A 23219-nucleotide genomic window follows, 5' to 3' on the forward strand; every position below is an offset into this window, starting at 1 on the left:
CAAGTGCTTTCACTTCATTTGACACGGGTTGACATGGGTTTTAAGATATATATATTGTTTTAATACAAAATACAAAACATAAACATACAAAAGACGTACACAAACATCAACGACGTCACTCCTTCCCAGACGCACCTGTTCTCACCGCTATCTCCAGTGACAGGCTGACAAGCTGCACTACTCACCGCTATCTCCAGTGACAGGCTGACAAGCTGCACTACTCACCGCTATCTCCAGTGACAGGCTGACAAGCTGCACTACTCACCGCTATCTCCAGTGACAGGCTGACAAGCTGCACTACTCACCGCTATCTCCAGTGACAGGCTGACATGCTGCACTACTCACCGCTATCTCCAGTGACAGGCTGACAAGCTGCACTACTCACCGCTATCTCCAGTGACAGGCTGACAAGCTGCACTACTCACCGCTATCTCCAGTGACAGGCTGACATGCTGCACTACTCACCGCTATCTCTAGTGACAGGCTGACAAGCTGCACTACTCACCGCTCTCTCCAGTGACAGGCTGACAAGCTGCACTTTTCACCGCTATCTCCAGTGACAGGCTGACATGCTGCACTACTCACCGCTATCTCCAGTGACAGGCTGACATGCTGCACTACTCACCGCTATCTCCAGTGACAGGCTGACAAGCTGCACTACTCACCGCTATCTCCAGTGACAGGCTGACAAGCTGCACTACTCACCGCTATCTCCAGTGACAGGCTGACATGCTGCACTACTCACCGCTATCTCCAGTGACAGGCTGACAAGCTGCACTACTCACCGCTATCTCCAGTGACAGGCTGACAAGCTGCACTACTCACCGCTATCTCCAGTGACAGGCTGACATGCTGCACTACTCACCGCTATCTCCAGTGACAGGCTGACAAGCTGCACTACTCACCGCTATCTCCAGTGACAGGCTGACAAGCTGCACTACTCACCGCTATCTCCAGTGACAGGCTGACAAGCTGCACTACTCACCGCTATCTCCAGTGACAGGCTGACATGCTGCACTACTCACCGCTATCTCCAGTGACAGGCTGACAAGCTGCACTACTCACCGCTATCTCCAGTGACAGGCTGACATGCTGCACTACTCACCACTATCTCCAGTGACAGGCTGACATGCTGCACTACTCACCGCTATCTCCAGTGACAGGCTGACAAGCTGCACTACTCACCGCTATCTCCAGTGACAGGCTGACAAGCTGCACTACTCACCGCCACATGTCCTCACATTGCATCATTTTGTTCCTCTCTGTTGCCAACACTCTTTCAATATGTTGATGATGATTGCTTTTAAAAAAAACAAATGTTCCCTTAGTTCAAGAGTTTTGAGTTCAATAACTTGTGTGCTTCATGCCTTTGATGACCTGTCTGTCTCCGTGTGTTTTTTGTTAGTGGTGTTATGATGTGCTTTGGTGCATTAGTATCTGTCCGCCAATTTTGAAGAATCAATACTGTTGACCTCTGCTGATAACAGCCACAGCCAGCTCTGCTTGAAAACATCACAGCTCCTGACACTGATGTATCGGAGTCACCCAGCCCATGGACTGGTGATGTTCCCTCCAGGCATGATGGGTAGCAGAAAGCCAAGCTGAGCATCATCACAGGGACTTTGGGAGGGGAAACAAACAATGGCTTATTTCCCACCAGTCAGGAAGTGGATCTGGAATTCAATACGGCAGTCAATTACACCCCTGCACAATTCTATAGGCAATAGAATGAATTGAGCGCACAGCGTTGTGGTGATAATGGGATGGGATGGGATAGGCTTCTGGTACCAGTCTGTATCTTACCTACCCCAGCAACACCCACCCCTGTAAGCAGCCCTTTATCACAATGAGGCACACCATCACACCCCCATACTGAGATCAGCTATTTCCAGCAGGAGAAAGCATCCCTCTGTGAAGGTTCTCAAAGGCGCAGTGTGTGTGTGTGTGTGTGTGTGTGTGCGTGCGTGCGGTGCGTGCGTCCATGTGTGTGTGTGTGCGTGTGTGTTGGGATAAAGGAACGCATATTTCTAACAAAGAGAGAAAAGGGACGATAAGAGAAGCTGTCTGCCTTTTACATTCCAGGCAAAGTCTAAACATGTCCTGAAATCCAAAGCAATCCTTGACTTGAGATAACACATGGAACCATTAGGCCTGTAAATGGTCATAATTTGTTATGGGAAATTCATGAACAAAGACTTTGATGGCATTTTTGAGGAATTATTAACAGAGTTTATATATATATATATATATCTCTATATATATATATATGGAGCCTTCTATTAGCTTGTCTCAAGGACAGGCCTTGGGCAAATCCAGTGGGACAGAGAGAAAGAGAAAATGAGACAGAAAAAGAAAAAAAGAAACAGAGTGAGAGAGGGAGGGAAAGAGCAAGAGAGAGAGAGAGAGAGAATGACAGAGGGAGGCACAGGTAGACAGGGCAAGTAGAGGAGGTATATTGAAGCTTTGATTAAATCTTTATGGACCTTTCATTTGTTTGAAAAATTGATTTCCCTTTGATTTTGTGTACCTCACATCTATTGTGGAACAACATAATCAATCATTTAATACCCTACTGTACCTGTCAGGTTTAAGAGCATCAATAGTACGTTTATCAGAGTTGAGAGCTTGAGGAAAAAGGTGCTTGGGATTCTTTTTTTCATTTGTATTTTAAAATATAATCTCAAACTATACCGCATAGAAGTACCATAATAGTACCTAAAGTACCTTAACAGATAGGCTTACATTTCTCACATTTCCAAATTGAGAGTTGAAGTTGTTTTCCAATAGATTTTCCTTATCCTAGAAGCTCATACAAAGCCATAGTAAACTGTATGGTGGAATACTACGCTGTTAAAAATGCACTGTCGACTCAACTTGAAACACGTTTCCCTTTCTGTGTCTGCCTGCATCAGAGGCCTAGTGTATTCCTTCCTGATTTCTAGCATGAGCACATTCAGAAATAGACAAACATAATCACAAAAACATTTGGTTTCATAGAAAGAAACAAGTGTCCAGTCAAAACAACACATGACCCTTCTGAGGCTGTCGGCAGCCTGAAAACAATACTCTTCTTGTTGAGCTTGTTTCCCATTCTCTCCAACCGTTGCTCAACGCTTTCAGGTAAGGTTCAAATCAAGGCCCCCTTCAACATAAATTGGCTTTCTAACGAAATGTTAGTCTCTCAAACATGCATACTTCCAGTGCCTCTTTTAACATGCATTCATGAAGAGAGAGGGACAATCACTAGACGTTACACACAGGGCCTCACAGCACACACTTGCAAACAGAAACAGACATATACACAGGGATCACAGGAGGTTGGTGGCACCTTAATTGGGGAGAACGGGCTCGCAGTATTGGCTGTTGACTGGAGCGAAATAGCTGGAATGGTATCAAATACATCAAACACATGGTTTCCAGGTGTTTGATGCAATTCCACTTGCTCCGTTCCGGACATTATTACGAGCTGTTATCCCCTCAACAGCCTCCGGTGACAGGGAAAGTAGCACGTCACACTCCTTCAAATATACGCTGAGTGGACAAAACATTAGGAACACATGTTCTTTCCATGACATAGACTGACCAGGTAAATCCAGGTGATCCCTTATTGATGTCAATTGTTAAATCCACTCCAATCAGTGTAGATCATGGGGAGGAGACAGGTTATAGAAGGATTTTTAAGCCTTGAGACAATTGAGACATGGATTGTGTATGTGTGCCATTCAGAGGGTGAATGGGACAAAATATTTAAGTGCCTTTGAACGGGGTATGTAGTAGGCGATAGGTGCACCGGTTTGTGTGTGTCAAGAACTGCACTGCTGCTGGGTTTATCAAGCTCAACAGTTTCCCTTGTGTATCAAGAATGGTCCACCACCCAATGGACATCCAGCCAACGTGGCACAACTGGAAAGCATTGGAGTCAACATGGGCCAGCATCCCTGTGGAACGCTTTCAACAACTTGTGGAATCCACGGCTGACAAATTGAGGCTGTTCTGAGGGCAAAAGGGGGGTGCAACTCAATATTATGAAGGTGTTCCTAATGTTTTCAAACCTCAGTGTACACAGGGCTAGCATAGCGGCACACACTCAAACATACACACACAGCAGTATTTACTCAGTAAACAGGGACAAGTGACCTCTCCAGACCTGTTGTGAGTTGACAGAGATCACATATTACGAGCACTTCACAGTTATTTTGCAGTCCAGCTGTCACACCATTGCCTTTGAGGGGGTCATTTAAAATCAGAAAGAAACACTCAATAGTTTTGGACATGTCTGGTAAACAATGAATCTAGCTGCTAACATTCACTTGAAAAATAACTGACTCTGGCAACACTGAATGGGATAAACACAGCCATTCAGATGAATGCCAGGGACCTCAGTCTGGAAATAGATCCAATATTACCTCCTGCGGTAAAATGAAGTGTCTCCTCTGGTTTGACATTCATTTCCATTCCAGGGCTGTGTGTGACTGTACTTGTCAGATGCTGATGGCCTAGTCCCCTCTGATACCGCCATAACACAGTCGCCCACATGTATTTCACCTCGGTAATTTCCTGAGTCTGTTGAGTGCGCGCTCATGTATATGGTACCTGATGAATGGGGTGACAAATGGTGACTATTTGCAATGCCCTTTCCCTTCTATGGTTGCATTTGCACTGGACCGTAGGTCACTGTGAATTTGATGGGCCAAGCCATTTCTGACCCGGGGAAAGCACATATTTGCATACAAAGAGTTTTGCTGGAACAACTGAACGGAGCGTAATTCAACTGCAAAGCCAGAGCAGCAAAAAACTCTGCTGACAGCCCATGCTGTCATCCTCAGGGACAAGGTAATAAACTAGAGCTGTTTCTCCAGATTGCAACACCTCTGACGCTTTTTTCAACAAATAAATAAACAATAATAATCAGGTAGCGAGTGAGCAGGAAATAAGGCTCCCACAAACTATTTACAAAAATCAAAAATACAAGATCAGACTATGCACGGCCAATCACATTAGAAAGGAGCGACAACACATTTTTCCGTGAAAGGGGTTTTGTTATCGTTAGGACCGGTGGGACAAATGAGAGGCACGCATGAAAGAAGCTGTGTCTGATGCATCTTTATCAGCCCAGCCTGGCTGGCTGCACCACACACGCGCGCGTGTACACGCACACACACGGCTCCATCATGCACCAGCACCACCTCACCCCATATAAACAGTAGGCTCCGCTCTGCTGGAATCCAATACAACACAAAGAGAACATAATGTCATACCTCAGGTGACCAAACCAAACATACGCAGGGAATTCAATAAGAAAACAACTCACGGTCTGTTAGTCTGTTCGAGTCTGCCACTGCTACAGTAGCTCTCTTATTTGACCAGAACAGAACTACAGGTGAGGCGGAAGACAAGCTTATCACAAACAGCCCAGTGATGTTGGTTTAACGACAGGAGACGATGTACTGCTATCTCTGGCAGAGGGCAATTATCCGCCTAAATGTCAAGCTTTTAAAACCCAATTGAAGGTGAAGGGGAAAACTTGTGTATGTCTTGCCAGAATAAACATGTTTCATAGAATATTTAAAGAGGTTTGATCTTTTATTCATTTTCATTTCCATTTATTTATCCAGGATAGTTCACTCAGTAACAAGTGCCACTGTTTACATGGAGTCCCAGGAGTCATATTATTATTATTTCTACAGTACTGCCTGATCCACTGGAGTGGTTAGATATAGACTCATTGGTTTATAAGACAGGACACGGTTCATTGGCTCATTGGTCGGTGTCTCAGACGGTTCACAGAGGACAGCCACTGGGCCGTCATGATACTATCCCCAAACACCTCTGAGAGAATGGAGGAAAATGTCAGGGAACATTCGTCATAAAGTTAAGCCACACTTACGGTCACCACCCAATCGCCCCACATTTTTCCAAGAGGAGCCGTTTGCTCTAAAGAGAGTCGAGCTTGGGGACTTGGGGAAACACACAATAGTGCTTGTGGGACTTTGAATGGGGGAAAAGGTTAGAGCCCCATGCTCCCTTAGCTCTGCTAATCTGATGGTTTCCTGCATGTGCCCGCTGCTGTGGCCTCAAAACCTCCACCGGAGAGGACCTGTCAATAACATGAGGCCGGCCTGCAGAGTGATGTCCGCGGGGGACCCATGGTGTTTGTGTGTGGGGCTGCTAATTATCGAACAGAGGCCCCACCCCCACCACCACCACCATTGGCGACTTTAGATAATTTGATTTGATTTCCCTTTGTCCCCAACACAAAGGACACAATGGCCCTTTCTGGTCCCCAGTGTGTCATACTGTATGTAGATCATTGGGTTTACACTGGATTCCTAGCTGGGTCACTTCAAGGTGGTAGAGACTACATAGGACGAGAGTCCCCACACGTGGTATTGCTAGTTTGGTTGACATGTGGTTTCTGGTTGAGAGTGACAGTGTGGTGAGCGGTATCTATTTTTTCTATTATAGTATACAATTAAAGCTGCAATATTCGACTTTTTGGGTGACTTGACCAAATTCGCATAGAAATGTGAGTTACAGATCTGTCATTCTCATTGAAAGTAAATCTAAGAAGTGGTAGATGCTTCCTGTTCTTAAGTTTAGTTTTTGTGTGTTTTACTTTCGGCTTTGTACACCTGCTTCAAACAGCTAAAAATATAATATTAAACTATAACAAGTCAGGAAATGGCGGAACGATATCTGCACCTTTAACTTCTTATGGCTGCAGGGGCAGTATTGAGTAGCTTGGATGAAAAGGTAAATGCATGCTTGGATGTAGAGTTAGCAAGCGGTCCTGAATATTCTCAGAAATTTATCAGCCATGAATAATCTGGGGGGGGGAACTGTGGAAAACATCAAAAACTTGATTCTTCGATCATTCAGAATAACTGTTCTTCTATTTCTGATTTCAACAACATGAAAACCAACTAAACATTCTAAGAAGAGTCTTGACAGAGAAGGCGACAGTGTGTCTCTCCCTCTGTCTAGTGCTCGCAGTATGCGGTGGCCATATTAGCCTCGTTGCCCTATAAATGTGACACAGCCACAGCCTATTAACGCATGTCTCTGTGGCTATATCGTTACAGCCCTGGCCAGACTTAGTGTCCACTGGCCCGACAGATTGATGTGAATGAGTTTAGGAAGCCCCAGACACAGTGGCTCTAAATCTTGCCTGAGGTCAGGTGGTGGAACAGAACATGTCACAAGGCCACACTGGATAGAGGCAACGCTGAATAGAGGCAGCGCTAAATAGAGGCAGCGCTAAATAGAGGCAGCACTAAATAGAGGCAGCACTGAATAGAAGCTGCGCTGAATAGAGGCAGCGCTGGATAGATGCAGCGCTGAATAGAGGCAGCGCTGAATAGAGGCAGCGCTGGATACAGGAAGCGCTGGATAGAGGCAGCGCTGAATAGAGGCAGCGCTGGATAGAGGCAGCGCTGAATAGAGGCAGCGCTGAATAGAGGCAGCGCTGAATAGAGGCAGCGCTGAATAGAGGCAGCGCTGGATAGACAGATGTCCCGTCGGTGAAAACTCACTGCAGGGAGGAATGCATGAAATGGATCTGTTTACAGACCTCTAAAACGGCCCACACCCCACGCTCACAGAAATGAATTACTCTCCCTTTGTCCTTCCACATAATCAGTTAATGTGCACATACAGACACACACACACTGACAAGTAAGGCATGCAAAATAAATCAGATGTTTAGATAACATAGCATAACCTTGCCCTTGCCTGGTATTTAGTATGCACATTCTTTGACTGCTCCCTCTGAATCGGAGTTACATATTCTGTTCTGAAAGTAAAGCCCCTTTCCCAAACAGCACCATGTTAAATAGTGAAGTCACATTGAATCAGGAAGCTCTGCCTGCCTGTACAGAAACATGTTGCATTTGGCATGAGGCAGCCCCCCCCCCCACACACACACACATTTTTCTCTCTCTGTCTCTCCCTCTCCCTCTCTCTGTACACAACAAGGTCTGCTGCAATTAGCATGGCCGTCTCCCCAGTCTAAATATCCAGGCAGCAGTACTGTAACCCTGCCAGAACAGAGCAACAGAGAGAGAGAGAGAGAAAGAGAGAGAGAGGGAGAGAGAAAGAGAGAGAGAGAGAGAGACACAACTCCTCTGCAGTCTCAAGGAATGTGAGGCATTTCCTTTAATGTGCTTTGGCCTTGCTGGGTCAGAGGAACTAACCAAAGCTCCCCTTGCCTCGCCTCGCCTGCCTCACACGAGCAGAGCAGAGTAATTCAGAACAAAACTTCCTGTTTAACTGTTCCCAAAATAAATATGGCTTAACTGAAATCCCTACTTTTCATTCTTTCTATCTCTCTTTCTCTCTCTTTCACCCTCTTTCTCTTTCTCTCTCTCTCGTTCTTCCATTCGTAAGTTCAAATTCACACTTTTCTTACTGTGCCTCTCTAGTGCTGGTTTCTGAAATAACACAGCCATAGGAGTTGGCAAGACCGCACAAACAGATGTGGGACCCATCTACCCATCTAGCTCCTCCCTGCCTACCTGGCTGTCTGGCTGTAGGTTGGGTCACACAGCTCTGCTTGCTCCTCTCCCCAGAACGTTCCAACAGAGTGCTTCTGCTGAAAGCTGAGAGTCTGTAACGATAGTTCTGTCATCAGATCCTCAGGCGAGTACATCATTAAACTTGATCAGGACACAGCCACGTAACAGCCCCGTTCAGAGGCCAGAGATCACTGATGCTGGTCAAAGACATACTGTAGCAAGTAGCCAGTCTGCCAGTTACAGATAAGAATAGGCACGCTGAACGATCGTTAGAGAGAAATATTCTCCTCTTGATCATCCCCTTTTTCACGTTCCCAACACAACCAAGTCTAATGGTTATATAACTTACATGTACTGTAAGCAGTCTTCAAAATGCCAAAAATACTGTGGTCTCATTACGCAAATACCTGTGACGAAGAATGTGATAGCTGTCAGTTTGTTCTGTTACTACATACATTTTGGTCAGATATTTGTGCAGCAATAAACCCACAATGGTCTTTAAAGATCAGTTAAACGTCAACTTGTCAAGCAACTGGTGCCTGGCTTTGAGCAACTCCAACTTAGGACCTTGATTGGTGTCTCTCAACACAAAAGCCACTTGGGATTCAATCATTTCCTTTAACACTGAGTGAGAAAAGTCACTTTAAGCCAGCACTACCAACGTGTTGGAGGAAACACTGTTCAACAGATGGCCGAGTCAGCTTGCCCGTCCCGACACAAGGAGTCACTAAAGCACGATGAGCCAAGGAAAGCCCCCCCAGCCAACTGTGACACACTGTGGGATCAAACCCCAGGCTGTATTAGTGCCTCAGCACCGCGATGCAATGCCTTAGACCGCTGCGCCACTCGGGAGGCTACCTCAAGCCTCCTTAACAGGTTACGATGTGACCAAGAAATACAGTTTTTTAAGCTAAAAATATCTCTAAAGGCTTGAAAGGTCAACATGCCTTTCCACTTTTATTGAAGATTGATTTTCTGTAGTAGGTGCAGGCGTGGACAGAGCGAGAGCATTATCAATCTCCTGTTGACCTTTCAGGAGACCTTTGTCTCTGTGTTTATTAAAGGCTGTTTGAGCAGAATTCGTCATCAGCGGTCATTCGGCCAATCGGAATGCACTATTAGGGGTCATTTAGCCTATCAGAAGACACCGTGAGGGCTCATTCAACCTATTAGAACACACCAGCTATACAGGTCAACCTATCAGAAAACACTGTCCGTATGGGTCCAAACTATCAGAGCACACCGACCGGGCATACAGATCCAGTTAATCACAACCCACCTTCAGAGGTCATCAGACCTATCACAACACATCTTCAGAGGTCACCAGACCTATCACAACACACCTTCAGAGGTCATCAGACCTATCACAACACACCTTCAGAGGTCACCAGACCTATCACAACACACCTTCAGAGGTCACCAGACCTATCACAACACACCTTCAGAGGCCACCAGACCTATCACAACACACCTTCAGAGGTCACCAGACCTATCACAACACACCTTCAGAGGACATCAGACCTATCACACCACACCTTCAGAGGTCACCAGACCTATCACAACACACCTTCAGAGGTCATCAGATCTATCACATTCCACCTTCAGAGGTCATCAGACCTATCACAACACACCTTCAGAGGACATCAGACCTATCACACCACACCTTCAGAGGTCATCAGACCTATCACAACCCACCATCAAAGGTCATTAGACCTATCACAACCCACCTTCAGAGGACATCAGACCTATCACAACCCACTTTCAGAGGTCATCAGACCTATCACAACCCACCGGGAGTGGAGATATAGAGCACAGATTATTTTTTATTTATCTGTTCAACGAACACAGGACAGCTTGCATACTTTACATTCCTGACATATTATACATTTGTGCAGAGATACTTATATTTTTTTACATCAGTCAGATTGGTTATCTTTTACAAGGACTTAGCTGTCATGCAGGTGAATGAGGACCCAAAAGCGACTTGGCGAAAACAGAGTTTTTAATCCAGTAATAAACTTTACAAAACAAAAAGCATAATACTACTCGTAAAGACGAGAACAGACTGGAGACTTGATCGAGAACTGCAGGTTGCCTCGGGAAGGCACTTGAACCTAGCAGACTCAGACACCTGCTCACCACGCAGCATCTGAGGGAAACACGACACGACAGGGCAAAACATAGACACAGCACGGTGAATTATAGATGAGGATCCGACGGGGCAGGAACGGAAAAACAAGGAGAGAAATAGGGACTCTAATCAGGGAAAAGGATCGGGAACAGGTGTGGGAAGACTAAATGATTGATTAGGGGAATAGGAACAGCTGGGAGCAGGAACGGAACGATAGAGAGAAGAGAGAGCGAGAGAGTGAGAGAGGGAGGGGGAGAGAGAGGGATAGAAAGAGGGAAAGAACCTAATAAGACCAGCAGAGGGAAACGAATAGAAGGGGAAGCACAGGGACAAGACATGATAATAAATGACAAAACATGACATTAGCTGCTATTGTGTGCACCCGGAAGGCTTTGATCGTATTCGAGGCAGACTACATTGCATCGGATTGCGAAATCTTAGGGTTAGCTGATATGTTAAACACCTAACTAGGACTTCTGAGATCAGGCAGGTAACTGTAATGTATTCCGCATAGAACGCAGCCATTGTATATTCAAGCATCATGGTAATAGTACACTATACAGTGCATTTGGAAAGTATTCAGACCCATTCTCCTTTTCCACATTTTGTTACAACCATAACCTAAATTAGACTATATATTTTTCAATCTACACACAATACACCATAATGACATAGCAAAAATAGTTTTTTAGCATTTTTTGCAAACTTTGAATAGTTTATTTACATAAGTATTCAAACCCTTTGCTATGAGACTCAAAAATGAGCTCAGGTCCATCCTGTTTCCATTGATCATCCTTGAGATGTTTCTACAACTTGATTGGAGTTCACCTGTGGTAAACTAAATTGATTGGACATGATTTGGAAAGGCACACACCTGTCTATATAAGGTCCCACAGTTGACAGTGCATGTCAGAGCAAAAACCAAGGCATGAGGTCGAAGAAATTGTCCGTAGAGCTCCGAGACAGGATTGTGTCGAGGCACAGATCTGGGGAAAGGTAATAAAACATTTCTGAAGCATTAAAGGTTCCCAAGAACACAGTGGCCTCCATCATTTTTAAATATAAGAAGTTGGAAACCACCAAAACTCTTCTTAGAGCTGGCCACACAGCCAAACTGAGCAATCGGGGGAGAACGGCCTTGGTCAGGGAGGTGACCAAGAACCCGATGGTAACTCTGTGGAGATGGGAGAACCTTCCAGAAGGGCAACCATCTTTGCAGCACTTCACCTATCAGGCATTTATGGTAGAGTGGCCAGACGGAAGCTATTCCTCAGTAAAAGGCACGAGAGCCTGCTTGGAGTTTGCCAACGGGCACCTAAAGGATTCTTAGACCATGAGAAACAAGATTCTCTGGTCTGATGAAACCAAGATTGAACTCTTTGGCCTGAATGCCAAGCATCACGTCTGGAAGAAACCTGGCACCGTCCCTACGGTGAAGCATGGTGGTGGCAACATCATGCTGTGGGGATGTTTTCAGCGGCAGGGACTGGGAGACCAGTTGAGGGAAAGATGAACAGAGCAAAGTACAGAGAGATCCTTGATGAAAACCTGCTCCAGAGCACTTAGCACCTCAGACTGGGGCAAAGGTTCACCTTCCAACAGGACAACAATTCTAAGCACACAGCCAAGACAACGCAGGCGTGGCTTCAGGACAAGTCTCTGAATGTCCTTGAGTGGCCCAGCCACAGCCCGGACTTGAACCCGATCTAACATCTATGGAGAGGCCTGAAAATAGCTGTGCAGCCAACCTGACAGAGCTTGAGAGGATATGCAGAGAAGAACAGGAGAACATCCCCAAATACAGGTGTGCCAAGCTTGTAGCATCACATCCAAGAAGACTCGAGGCTGTAATAGCTGCCAACGCTGCTTCAACAAAATACTGAGTAAAGGGGCCGAATACTTCTGTAAATGTGATATTTCCGTGGGTTTTAATATACATTTGCAAAAATGTCAAAAAAGCGTTTTTTGCTTTGTCATTATGGGGTATTGTTTGTAGATTGAAAAGTGAAAAACACTATTTAATCAATTTTAGAAACAAAATATGGAAAAAGTCAAGGGGTCTGAGTACATGTGTGGATTCGGCTATTTCAGCCACAATTGATTGAAGACAGGTATATAAATCGAGCATAAATCGAGCACACAGCCATGCAATCTTCATACACAAACAATAGCAGTAGAATGGCCTTACTGAAGAGCACAGTGACTTTCAACGTGGCACCGTCATAGGATACCGCCTTTCCAACAAGTCACTTCGTCAAATTTCGGCCCTGCTAGAGCTGCACCGGTCAACTGTAAGTGCGGTGGAAAGTAGTGGAAACGTCTAAAAGACACAACGGCTCAGCCGCGAAGTTGTAGGCCACACAACCTCACAGAACGGGACAGCTGAAGCACATAGCGCGTAAACATCTTTTGTCTTCAGTTGCAACACTCACTACCAAGTTACAAACTGCCTCTGGAAGCAATGTCAGCACAAGAACGGCTCGTCAGGAGCTTCATGAAATGGGTTTCCATGGCTGACAAGCCTAAGATAACCATGAGCAATGCCAAGCATCGGCCTGAGCGGAGTAAAACATATTTCCTGGAGTGATGAATCACGATTTACCATCTGTCAGTCCGATGGACGAATCAGAGTTTGGTGGATGCCAGGAGAACACTACCTGTCCCAATGCATAATGCCAACTGTAAAGTTTGGTGGAGGAGGAATAATGGTCTGGGGCTGTTTTCCATGGTTCGGGCTAGGCCCCTTAGTTCCAGTAAAGGGAAATCTTAATGCTACTGCCTACAAAGACATTCTAGATGATTCTGTGCTTCCAACTTTGTGGCAACAGTTTGGGGAAAGCCCTTTCCTGTTTCAGCATGAAAATGCCTCCGTACACAAAGGGAGATCCATAGAGAAATGTTTTGTTGAGATCTGTGTAGAAGAACATGACTTGCCTGTACAGAGCCCTGACCTCAACCCCATTGACCACCTTTGTAATGAATTGGAACGCCAACTGCGAGCCAGGCTTAATCACACAACATCAGTGCCCAACCTCACTAATGCTCTTGTGGCTAAATGGAAGCAAGTCCCCGCAGCAATGTTCCATCTCGTGGAAAGCCTTCCCAGAAGAGTGGAGGCTGTTATAGCAGCAAAGGGGGGACCAACTCCATATTAATGCCCTTGATTTTGGAATAAGATGTTTGACCAGCAGCTGTCCACATACAGTGGGGCAAAAAAGTATTTAGTCAGCCACCAATTGTGCAAGTTCTCCCACTTATTTTCATCATAGGTACACTACAAATATGACAGACAAAATGAGAAAAAAATATCCAGAAAATCACATTGTAGGACTTTTAAGGAATTTATTTGTAAATTATGGTGGTAAATAAGTATTTGGTCACCTACAAACAAACAAGATTTCTGTCTCTCACAGACTTCTTCTTTAAGAGGCTCCTCTGTCCTCCACTCGGTACCTGTATTAATGGCACCTGTTTGAACTTGTTATCGGTATAAAAGACACCTGTCCACAACCTCAAACAGTCACTCTCCAAACTCCACTATGGCTAAGACCAAAGAGCTGTCAAAGGACACCAGAAACAAAATTGTAGACCTGCACCAGGCTGGGAAGACTGAATCTCCAATAGGTAAGCAGCTTGGTTTGAAGAAATCAACTGTGGGAGTAATTATTGGAAATTGAAGACATACAAGACCACTGATAATATCCCTCGATCTGGGGCTCCATGCAAGATCTCACCCCGTGGTGTCAAAATGATCACAAGAACGGTGAGCAAAAATCCCAGAACCACACGGGGGGACCTAGTGAATGACCTGCAGAGAGCTGGGACCAAAGTAACAAAGCCTACCATCAGTAACACACTACGCCGCCAGGGACTCAAATCCTGCAGTGACGTGTCCCCCTGCTTAAGCCAGTACATGTCCAGGCCCGTCTGAAGTTTGCTAGAGAGCATTTGGATGATCCAGAAGAAGATTGGGAGAATGTCATATGGTCAGATGAAAACAAAATATAACTTTTTGGTAAAAACTCAACTCGTTGTATTTGGAGGACAAAGAATGCTGAGTTGCATCCAAAGAACACCATACCTACTGTGAAGCATGGGGGTGGAAACATCATGCTTTGGGGCTGTTTTTCTGCAAAGGGACCAGGACGACTGATCCGTGTAAAGGAAAGAATGAATGGGGCCATGTATCGTGAGATTTTGAGTGAAAACCTCCTTCCATCAGCAAGGGCATTGAAGATGAAATGTGGCTGGGTCTTTCAGCATGACAATGATCCCAAACACACCGCCCGGGCAATGAAGGAGTGGCTTCGTAAGAAGCATTTCAAGGTCCTGGAGTGGCCTAGCCAATCTCCAGATCTCAACCGCATAGAAAATCTTTGGAGGGAGTTGAAAGTCTGTGTTGCCCAGCAACAGCCCCAAAACATCACTGCTCTATAGGAGATCTGCATGGAGGAATGGGCCAAAATACCAGCAACAGTGTGTGAAAACCTTGTGAAAACGTTTGACCTCTGTCATTGCCAACAAAGGGTATATAACAAAGTATTGAGATAAACTTTTGTTATTGACCAAATACTTATTTTCCACCATAATTTGCAAATAAATTCATTACAAATCCTACAATGTGATTTTCTGGATTTCTTTTCCTCATCTTGTCTGTCATAGTTGAAGTGTACCTATGATGAAAATTACAGGCCTCTCTCATCTTTTTAAGTGGAAGAACTTGCACAATTGGTGGCTGACTAAATACTTTTTTGCCCCACTGTACATTTGGTCATGTGGTGTATGATTTTCAGAAAAAGAGGATATGGCATGATGAAATAGGAGCCTCATCTTTCTCACCCAAATGACACTGCCTTCCCTATATAGTACACAACTTTTTTTTTTACCAGAGCCCAATTGGCACTGGTCAAAAGTAGTGCTCTATAAAGGGAATAGGGTGCCACTTGGGTCAAAAACGATGTCTGCCTTCATTGCACAAAAAATAAAACCAGGCTCATTGGTATGCTGAGAAATATCAGTAATACCTGTGATGTTGTCGAGTATGATAATCCCAGTCTTTACTCATGGTAATCTCTCAGTCTGTGGTTACGGCAGCAAAAAGCCCAGTCTACACACACACCAAGGATCTCCTGGGCCAAGACAGAGAGCAAGACACACACATAGGCAGGACCCAGACCGCCAATGTTAAAAACACCTTCCACCAGCCATAACAAATAACTGAACCAGCCAGACAGGACACAACAACTACACAAAGCCACAGTTAGTTACACAGTAAAGTCAGTGACAGATAACACCACAGCTAAACAGTGACAGGTTATATGACAGGCCGGCCTTAAAACAGAACACAGCACAACAACAGCTCCTCCATGTACAAAAGTTATACTCCATAGATCTTCACGTGGAGAGGGATCCTGTACTTTTCAAAGGGAGAGCCACCACGGCACAGCAGCCGTAGACTGAAGGTACACCTGCCACAACAAAACAACAAGGGCCATCGTCCCCGTTGCTAGGACTGTTGGTTGCCATAACAAGCCTATATTTTGGTGCTTTAATTGGCCATCTGCTGCCAGAGAACTGTAAACACACCGGCAGACACAAAGATACAGCCTGGGTATCCATGGGGGACTGCAGTCCGATTTCCGCTACATTTGCATTCTGATAGGCCTATTAGAATCCTGTGTTTATTTGTTTGTTTTTTTGAATATCACAGAAGAGAACCTGTCACAGAAACACATCCGACTAAACAAACAGGACACCTCACTCAAAAAAAGAAAAGGATGGAAAGAAAGAGGCAGCAAAAGAGCAGGTAAATATATGACAAAATTGTGTGGCGCCAGGGATTTCCGTGTTGTTATTCAAAGTGCAGTACTCTGTAAAATCATTTTAAATATGCTGGGGGAACAACAGAAACGGATGAATCTGAAAACAAAGCATGGGAACATGACAAAGAACGAGTGGCATTTGCTCACTGCATAATGACTCAGTGACAGAAATTCAATCAGTTTGGAGGCTGCTTTTACCACCCTCAAAAACGAAGCTGGGAATTGATCATTTAGCTTGATTTATGTCTGAGTATTTATGAATAACAACGAAGCACACAACAATTAGCTGAGTTAATTTCTGCTAATAATAAATCCTATAAGCCTGGCAGAGACATGCGGGATCTATACATAATATCCAGAAAACCACTACACAAAAGATGCTAAAAGGGTTCTTCAGATGGCCCCACAGGAGAACCCTTTGAAGAAGGGTGCTACCTGGAACCAAAAAGGGTTCTACCTGGAACCAAAAAGTGTTGTCCTATGGGGACAACCGAAGAACCCTTTTGGAACCCTTTTTTTTCTAAGAGTGTATGAAAACTGTACAGTACGAGTCCGATCACAATTCTAAGTACCCATTCACTTGGATCTATTCAAAGCCATAGCATCTAACAAAGTGTCCATCCAGGTGGTAGCTAACAGTAGACAACATGCATAAATAAGACCGCATGAAAAACACCTTGTGTACATGTGGCTTGATACCTAAGACATGACCATGCATGCCCTACTCTCCCCAGTCTTTTGAACAGCGTCATGCAAGCGAGAGAGAATGAAGTGTTGTGTCGAGATGTGTTCCCCGCTGGGAATAATGTTCCACCATTCATTTGAAGAGGTATCATCAGCAAAACAGCATTGATGATGGCTCACTGACACGTCACCATACCAAGTGTTTTCATTCATTTCTAGGCACATTTTAACACAGCATATAGGCCATTTAGTGATTGCATATAGTTCCACATGGGTGGCCCCAGCAAGAATTGAATCCATGACTCTGGCGTTGCCAGCACCATGCTCCACCAACTGAGCCATACAGGACCAAGAAGACCACCATTAATATTTAATTGTAAACATTCATTGATATGCATAATACCTTCAATCTTCCTCAGAGCGGTCTGGCATGCGTCCTGGCTGGGGAACTCAAAGGGGTTGTTGCAGGTCCGTATGCTGTCACACTCACACTTCCCGTCAATGATGTTGCAGCCCGTGATCAGGTTCTCGTTGCACGGCTCAAATCCCAACAACTGGTCGTCGTCCCAGTTTTCATCTGATCAGGATGAAAGGTATATTGAGGGCAATGTCAACGTAAGATTACATCAAATCAAGGACATCAACTTTTTTGTTTTGTTATCTATGTTTGCCAGCATACCTCATACTGTACGTAATCCATGATCGAGTAAACAATATAACATTTCATAAATGTTTTCCAATTCAAGATTTGTTTTCATAACAATCATTAACTGAACATTGTTACCAGTACTCACACTATACCCCAAGAATGTATTGCAAATAAGAAACTATAAAGGTAATTTACTGTATTTTGTCAACTCCTCGGCTGAAATATTGATCATTATGGTGTATGACATTGGGAACATCGCAAATGGCACCCTACCCTTACAGATGTAGGATCTTAATTTGATCACCATGTGGCAGGAGAACTTTCCTGCAATTGAAAAAATGTAAGACGTGTAGTGTTTTTGAGGTTTAAAAAGGCTTCTGAAGTTTGTGATTTCCACTTTGAAATTTCAGACATTATTTTCCCTTATGAACAATTTTTCAGCCCCCTTAATTAGAATCCACGGTAATTCACATTCCCTGTTTCTGCAGGATTATTTTCCTGCTGTATCAAACTGGCTCAAATGAATATCCTACATCTGTATACAGTGCACTACATTTGACCAGAGTCATAACGGCCCTGGTCAAAAGTAGTGCACTATATACAGTTCCAGTCAAAAGTTTGGACACACCTACTCATTCCAGGGCTTTTCTTTATTTTTACTTTTTTCTACATTGTAAAATAATAGTGAAGACATCAAAACTATGAAATAACACATATGGAATCTTGTAGTAACCAAAAAAGTGTTAAACAAATCAAAATATATATTCTATTTGAGATTCTTCAAAATAGCCACCCTTTGCCTTGATGACAGCTTTGCACACTCTTGGCATTCTCTCAACCAGCTTCACGAGGTAGTCACCTTGAACGCAATTGTTAAAAGTTCATTGTGGAATTTCTTTCCTTCTTAATGTGTTTGAGCCAATCAGTTGTGTTGTGACAAGGTAGGCATGGTATACAGAAGATAGCCCTATTTGGTAAAAGACCAAGTCCATATTATTGCAAGAACAGCTCAAAAAAGCAAAGAGAAACGACAGTCCATCATTACTTTAAGACATGATTGTCACTCAATGCAGAACATTTTCAAGAACTTTGAAAGTTTCTTCAAGTGCAGTCGCAAAAACGATCAAGCGCTATGATGAAACTGGCTCTCATGAGGACCACCACAGGAAAGAAAGACCCAGAGTTACCTCTGCTGCAGAGGATAACTTCATTTGAGTTACAAGCCTCAGAAATTGCAGCCCAAATAAATACTTCATAGAGTTCAAGGAACAAGACACATCTCAACATCAACTGTTCAGATGAGACTGCGTGAATCAGGCCTTCATGGTTGAATTGCTACAAAGAAACCACTACTAAAGAACACCAATAATAAGAAGAGACTTGCTTGGGCCTGATGGGTCCAAATTTGAGATTTTGGGTTCCAACCCCTGTGTCTTTGTGAGATGCCGAGTAGGTGAACGACATGATCTCCGCATGTGTGGTTCCCACCGTGAAGCATGGAGGAGGAGGTGTGATGGTGTTGGGGTGCTTTGCTGTTGACACTGTCAGTGATTTATTTAGAATTCAAGGCACACTTAACCAGCATGGCGTTTCACAGCATACTGCAGCGATATGCCATCCCATCTGGAATGTGCTTTGTGGGACTATCATTTGTTTTTCAACAGGACAGTGACCCAACACACCTACAGGCAAAGGATGGTGTCACGCCCTGGCAATGGAGAAGCTTTTTATTCTCTATTTTGGTTAGGCCAGGGTGTGAATAGGGTGGGTGTTCTATGTTCTTTTTTCTATGTTTTTGTTCTATGCGTTTGGCCTGGTATGGTTCCCAATCAGAGGCAGCTGTCAATCGTTGTCTCTGATTGAGAACCATACTTAGGCAGCCTGTTTTCCCACTCTGGTTTGTGGGTAGTTGTTTTCTGTCTCTGTGTCTGCACCAGACAGAACAGTTTCGTTTTCGTTCTCTTGTTATTTTGTTTTGTGTTCAGTTTAAATAAATATTAACATGGACACGTACTACGCTGCATTTTGGTCCGATCTTGACTACTCTTCCTCAGATGACGAGGGATACCGTTACAGGTGGCTACTTTGAAGAATCTAAAATCTAAAATATATTTAGATTTGTTTAACACTTTTTTGGTTATAACATGATGTGGTATTTCATAGTTTGACATCTTCACTATTATTCTACAATGTAGAAAATAGTAAAAATAAATAAAAACCCTTGAATGAGTACAGTAGGTGTGTCCAACCTCTTGACTAGCTAGTACTGCAGGTAATAGGGTGCAATTCAGGTGTACTGTTTGAGGCTAGCTAGCTCACCACATTATGAAGTTATATTTGCAGTGCAAACATGCAGTACATGAGAAAGGGCACTGCTTTTGTGTGTGTGTGTGTGTGTGTGTGTGTGTGTGTGTGTGTGTGTGTGTGTGTGTGTGTGTGTGTGTGTGTGTGTGTGTGTGTGTGTGTGTGTGTGTGTGTGTGTGTGTGTGTGTGTGTGTGTGTGTGTGTGTGTGTGTGTGTGTGTTTGCTCTCACACTCGAGCATGTGTTGGCATACAGTATGTTTTGCACTTCCATCTTTGGGCATAAAAGTGACATTGAGAGTGTGTGTAGAAATTTTTGAGTGTGTGTGTATACAGTCGTGGCCAAAGGTTTTGAGAGTGACACAAATATTAATTTTCACAAAGTTTAATTTAATATTTAATATTAATTTTCACTCAGTTTGTATGATGGCAATTTGTATATACTCCAGAATGTTATGAAGAGTGATCAGATGAATTGCAATCATTTGCAAGTCCCTCTTTGCCATGCAAATGAACTGAATCGCCAAAAACATTTCCACTGCATTTCAGCCCTGCCACAAAAGGACCAGCTGACATCATGTCAGTGATTCTGTCGTTAACACAGGTGAGAGAGTTGATGAGGACAAGGATAGAGATCACTCTGTCATGCTGATTGAGTTCGAATAACAAACTGGAAGCTTCAAAGGGAGGGTGGTTGTTGGAATCATTGTTCTTCCTCTGTCAAACATGGTTACCTGCAAGGAAACACGTGCCGTCATCATTGCTTTGCACAAAAAGGGCTTCACAGGCAAGGATATTGCTGCCAGTAAGTTTGCACCTAAATCAACCATTTATCGGATCATCAAGAACTTCAAGGAGAGCGGTTCAATTGTTGTGAAGAAGGCTTCAAGGCACCCAAGAAAGTCCAGCAAGAGTTAGAATTGTCTCCTAAAGTTGATTCAGCTGTGGGATCGGGGCACCACCAGTACAGAGCTTGCTCAGGAATGGCAGCAGGCAGGTGTGAGTGCATCTGCACGCACAGTGAGACGAAGACTTTTGGAGGATGGCCTGGTGTCAAGAATGCCAGCAAATATGCCACTTCACTACAGGAAAAACATCAGGGACAGACTGATATTCTGTAAAAGGTACAGGGTTTGGACTGCTGAGGACTGGGGTAAAGTCATTTTCTCTGATGAATCCCCTTTCCGATTGTTTGGGGCATCCAGAAAAAAGCTTGCCTGGATAAGTCAATTTGAGCACTACCATCAGTCCTGTGTCATGCCAACAGTAAAGCATCCTGAGACCATTCATTTTGTGAGGTTGCTTCTCAGCCAAGGGAGTGGGCTCACTCACAATTTTGCCTAAGAACACAGCCATGAATAAAGAATGGTACCATTACATCCTCCGAGAGCAACTTCTCCCAACCATCCAGGAACAGTTTGGTGACGAACAATGCCTTTTCCAGCATGATGGAGCACCTTGCCATAAGGCAAAAGTGATAACTAAGTGGCTCGAGGAACAAAACATCGATATTTTGGGTCCATGGCCAGAAAACTCCCCAGACCTTAATCCCATTGAGAACTTGTAGTCAATCCTTAAGAGGCGGGTGGACAAACAAAAACCCACAAATTCTGACAAACTCCAAGCATTGATTATGCAAGAATGGGCTGCCGTCAATCAGGATGTGGCCCAGAAGTTAATTGACAGCATACCAGGGTGGATTGCAGAGGTCTTGAATAAGAAGGGTCAACGCTGCAAATATTGACTCTTTGCATCAACATCATGTAATTGTCAATAAAAAACTAATACAATGCTTGTAATTATACTTCAGTATTCCATAGTAACATCTGACAAAAATATCTAAAGACACTGAAGCAACAAACTTTTTCTAAATTAATATTTGTCATTCTCAAAACTTTTGGCCACGACTGTAGACAGACAGATACAGTAAAATATGTGTATATTATTGTCAAAAAATATGTGTCGGCTTTGCTGTGCCTTGCTTGACAATGTGATGTGTCGGATGCCCACTTATCAAGTCCTTGTACAGCATGAGAACTTCAAGGTCACTGACTACAGTTATTGAAAAGAGCTCTGTGTTGTCTGTGAAATGCATATGGTTCGAGGTCTGAGAACACAATGTACATGTGACTCATCACTATCTAAACATCTAGCACTAAACATACAGCAGGAAATACATTCATTCATTCATCACAACACTGCATGTGTAGATAAAAGATTTGGCCATGAACGCACAGGAGAGAATCAAAGAAAAGATTTGGTGCTTTTGCCATTTGTCTGTTATCGTCATATACACCACTGAATTATTTTTTAAATGGAAGATGTAGAATCATAACTTCTCTTCCAAAAATTCTGTAATAATTCATAAGGGGCATTGCCTAGCTCAAGCGTTCTTGGAAACCTATTGACATGATTTATGTGAAAATTTGAGTTATGAAGCATTGCACACATTCTGTACCTCAAATTTGAATTTGGCCTCATGAGAGTTGTAAAAGTTGGCTGAAACACCAAACCCAACACCAAAGCAATGCTAAAAGGAAACTGTTGAAGTTACAGCCCCCTAGCATCTGAAGACCCTGTGATTTTGTATGAGGATAGCTCTGGTTCCCTGTGGTGGCACCTGATAGTTATTTTAGCAGGGGGCCCTGCCTGCATATAGGAGGAGGCAGCATTAGCTGGCACTGAAGGTACCTACACTGAACAAAAATATAAACTCAACATGCAACAATTTCAAAGATTGTACTGAGTGACAGTTCACATAAGGAAGTCAGTCAATTGAAATACATTCATTAGGCCCTAATCTATGGATTTCACATGACTGGGAATACAGATATACATATGTTGGTCACAGATACCTTTAAAAAATCATCTGAAAACCAGTCAGTATCTGGTGTGACTACCACTTGCCTCATGCAGCGCGACACATTTCCTTCACGTAGAGTTAATAAGGATGTTGATTGTGGACTGTGGAATGTTGTCCCACTCCTCTTCAATGGCTTTGTGAAGTTGCTGGATATTGGCGGGAACTGGAACACACTGCCGACACGTCGATCCAGTGCATCCCAAACATGCTCAATGGGTGACATGTCTGGTAAATATATAGGCCATGTACGAACTG

General features: G+C 43.9%; 1 protein-coding gene across 1 annotated transcript in view; it reads right to left on the reverse strand.

Moving 5' to 3' along the window:
* Nucleotides 1-23219, reverse strand: part of LOC124001496 (cysteine-rich motor neuron 1 protein-like) — a 132965-nt gene that overhangs the window by 94778 nt on the left and 14968 nt on the right. The window contains exon 2 of the mRNA XM_046308313.1: nucleotides 17554-17727. Within this exon, the coding sequence (XP_046164269.1) occupies nucleotides 17554-17727 (174 nt within the window). The remainder of the gene's footprint in view (nucleotides 1-17553; nucleotides 17728-23219) is intronic.

The sequence above is a fragment of the Oncorhynchus gorbuscha genome, linkage group LG17 (genome assembly GCF_021184085.1).
Source record: "Oncorhynchus gorbuscha isolate QuinsamMale2020 ecotype Even-year linkage group LG17, OgorEven_v1.0, whole genome shotgun sequence".
Taxonomy (NCBI): Eukaryota; Metazoa; Chordata; class Actinopteri; order Salmoniformes; family Salmonidae; genus Oncorhynchus; species Oncorhynchus gorbuscha.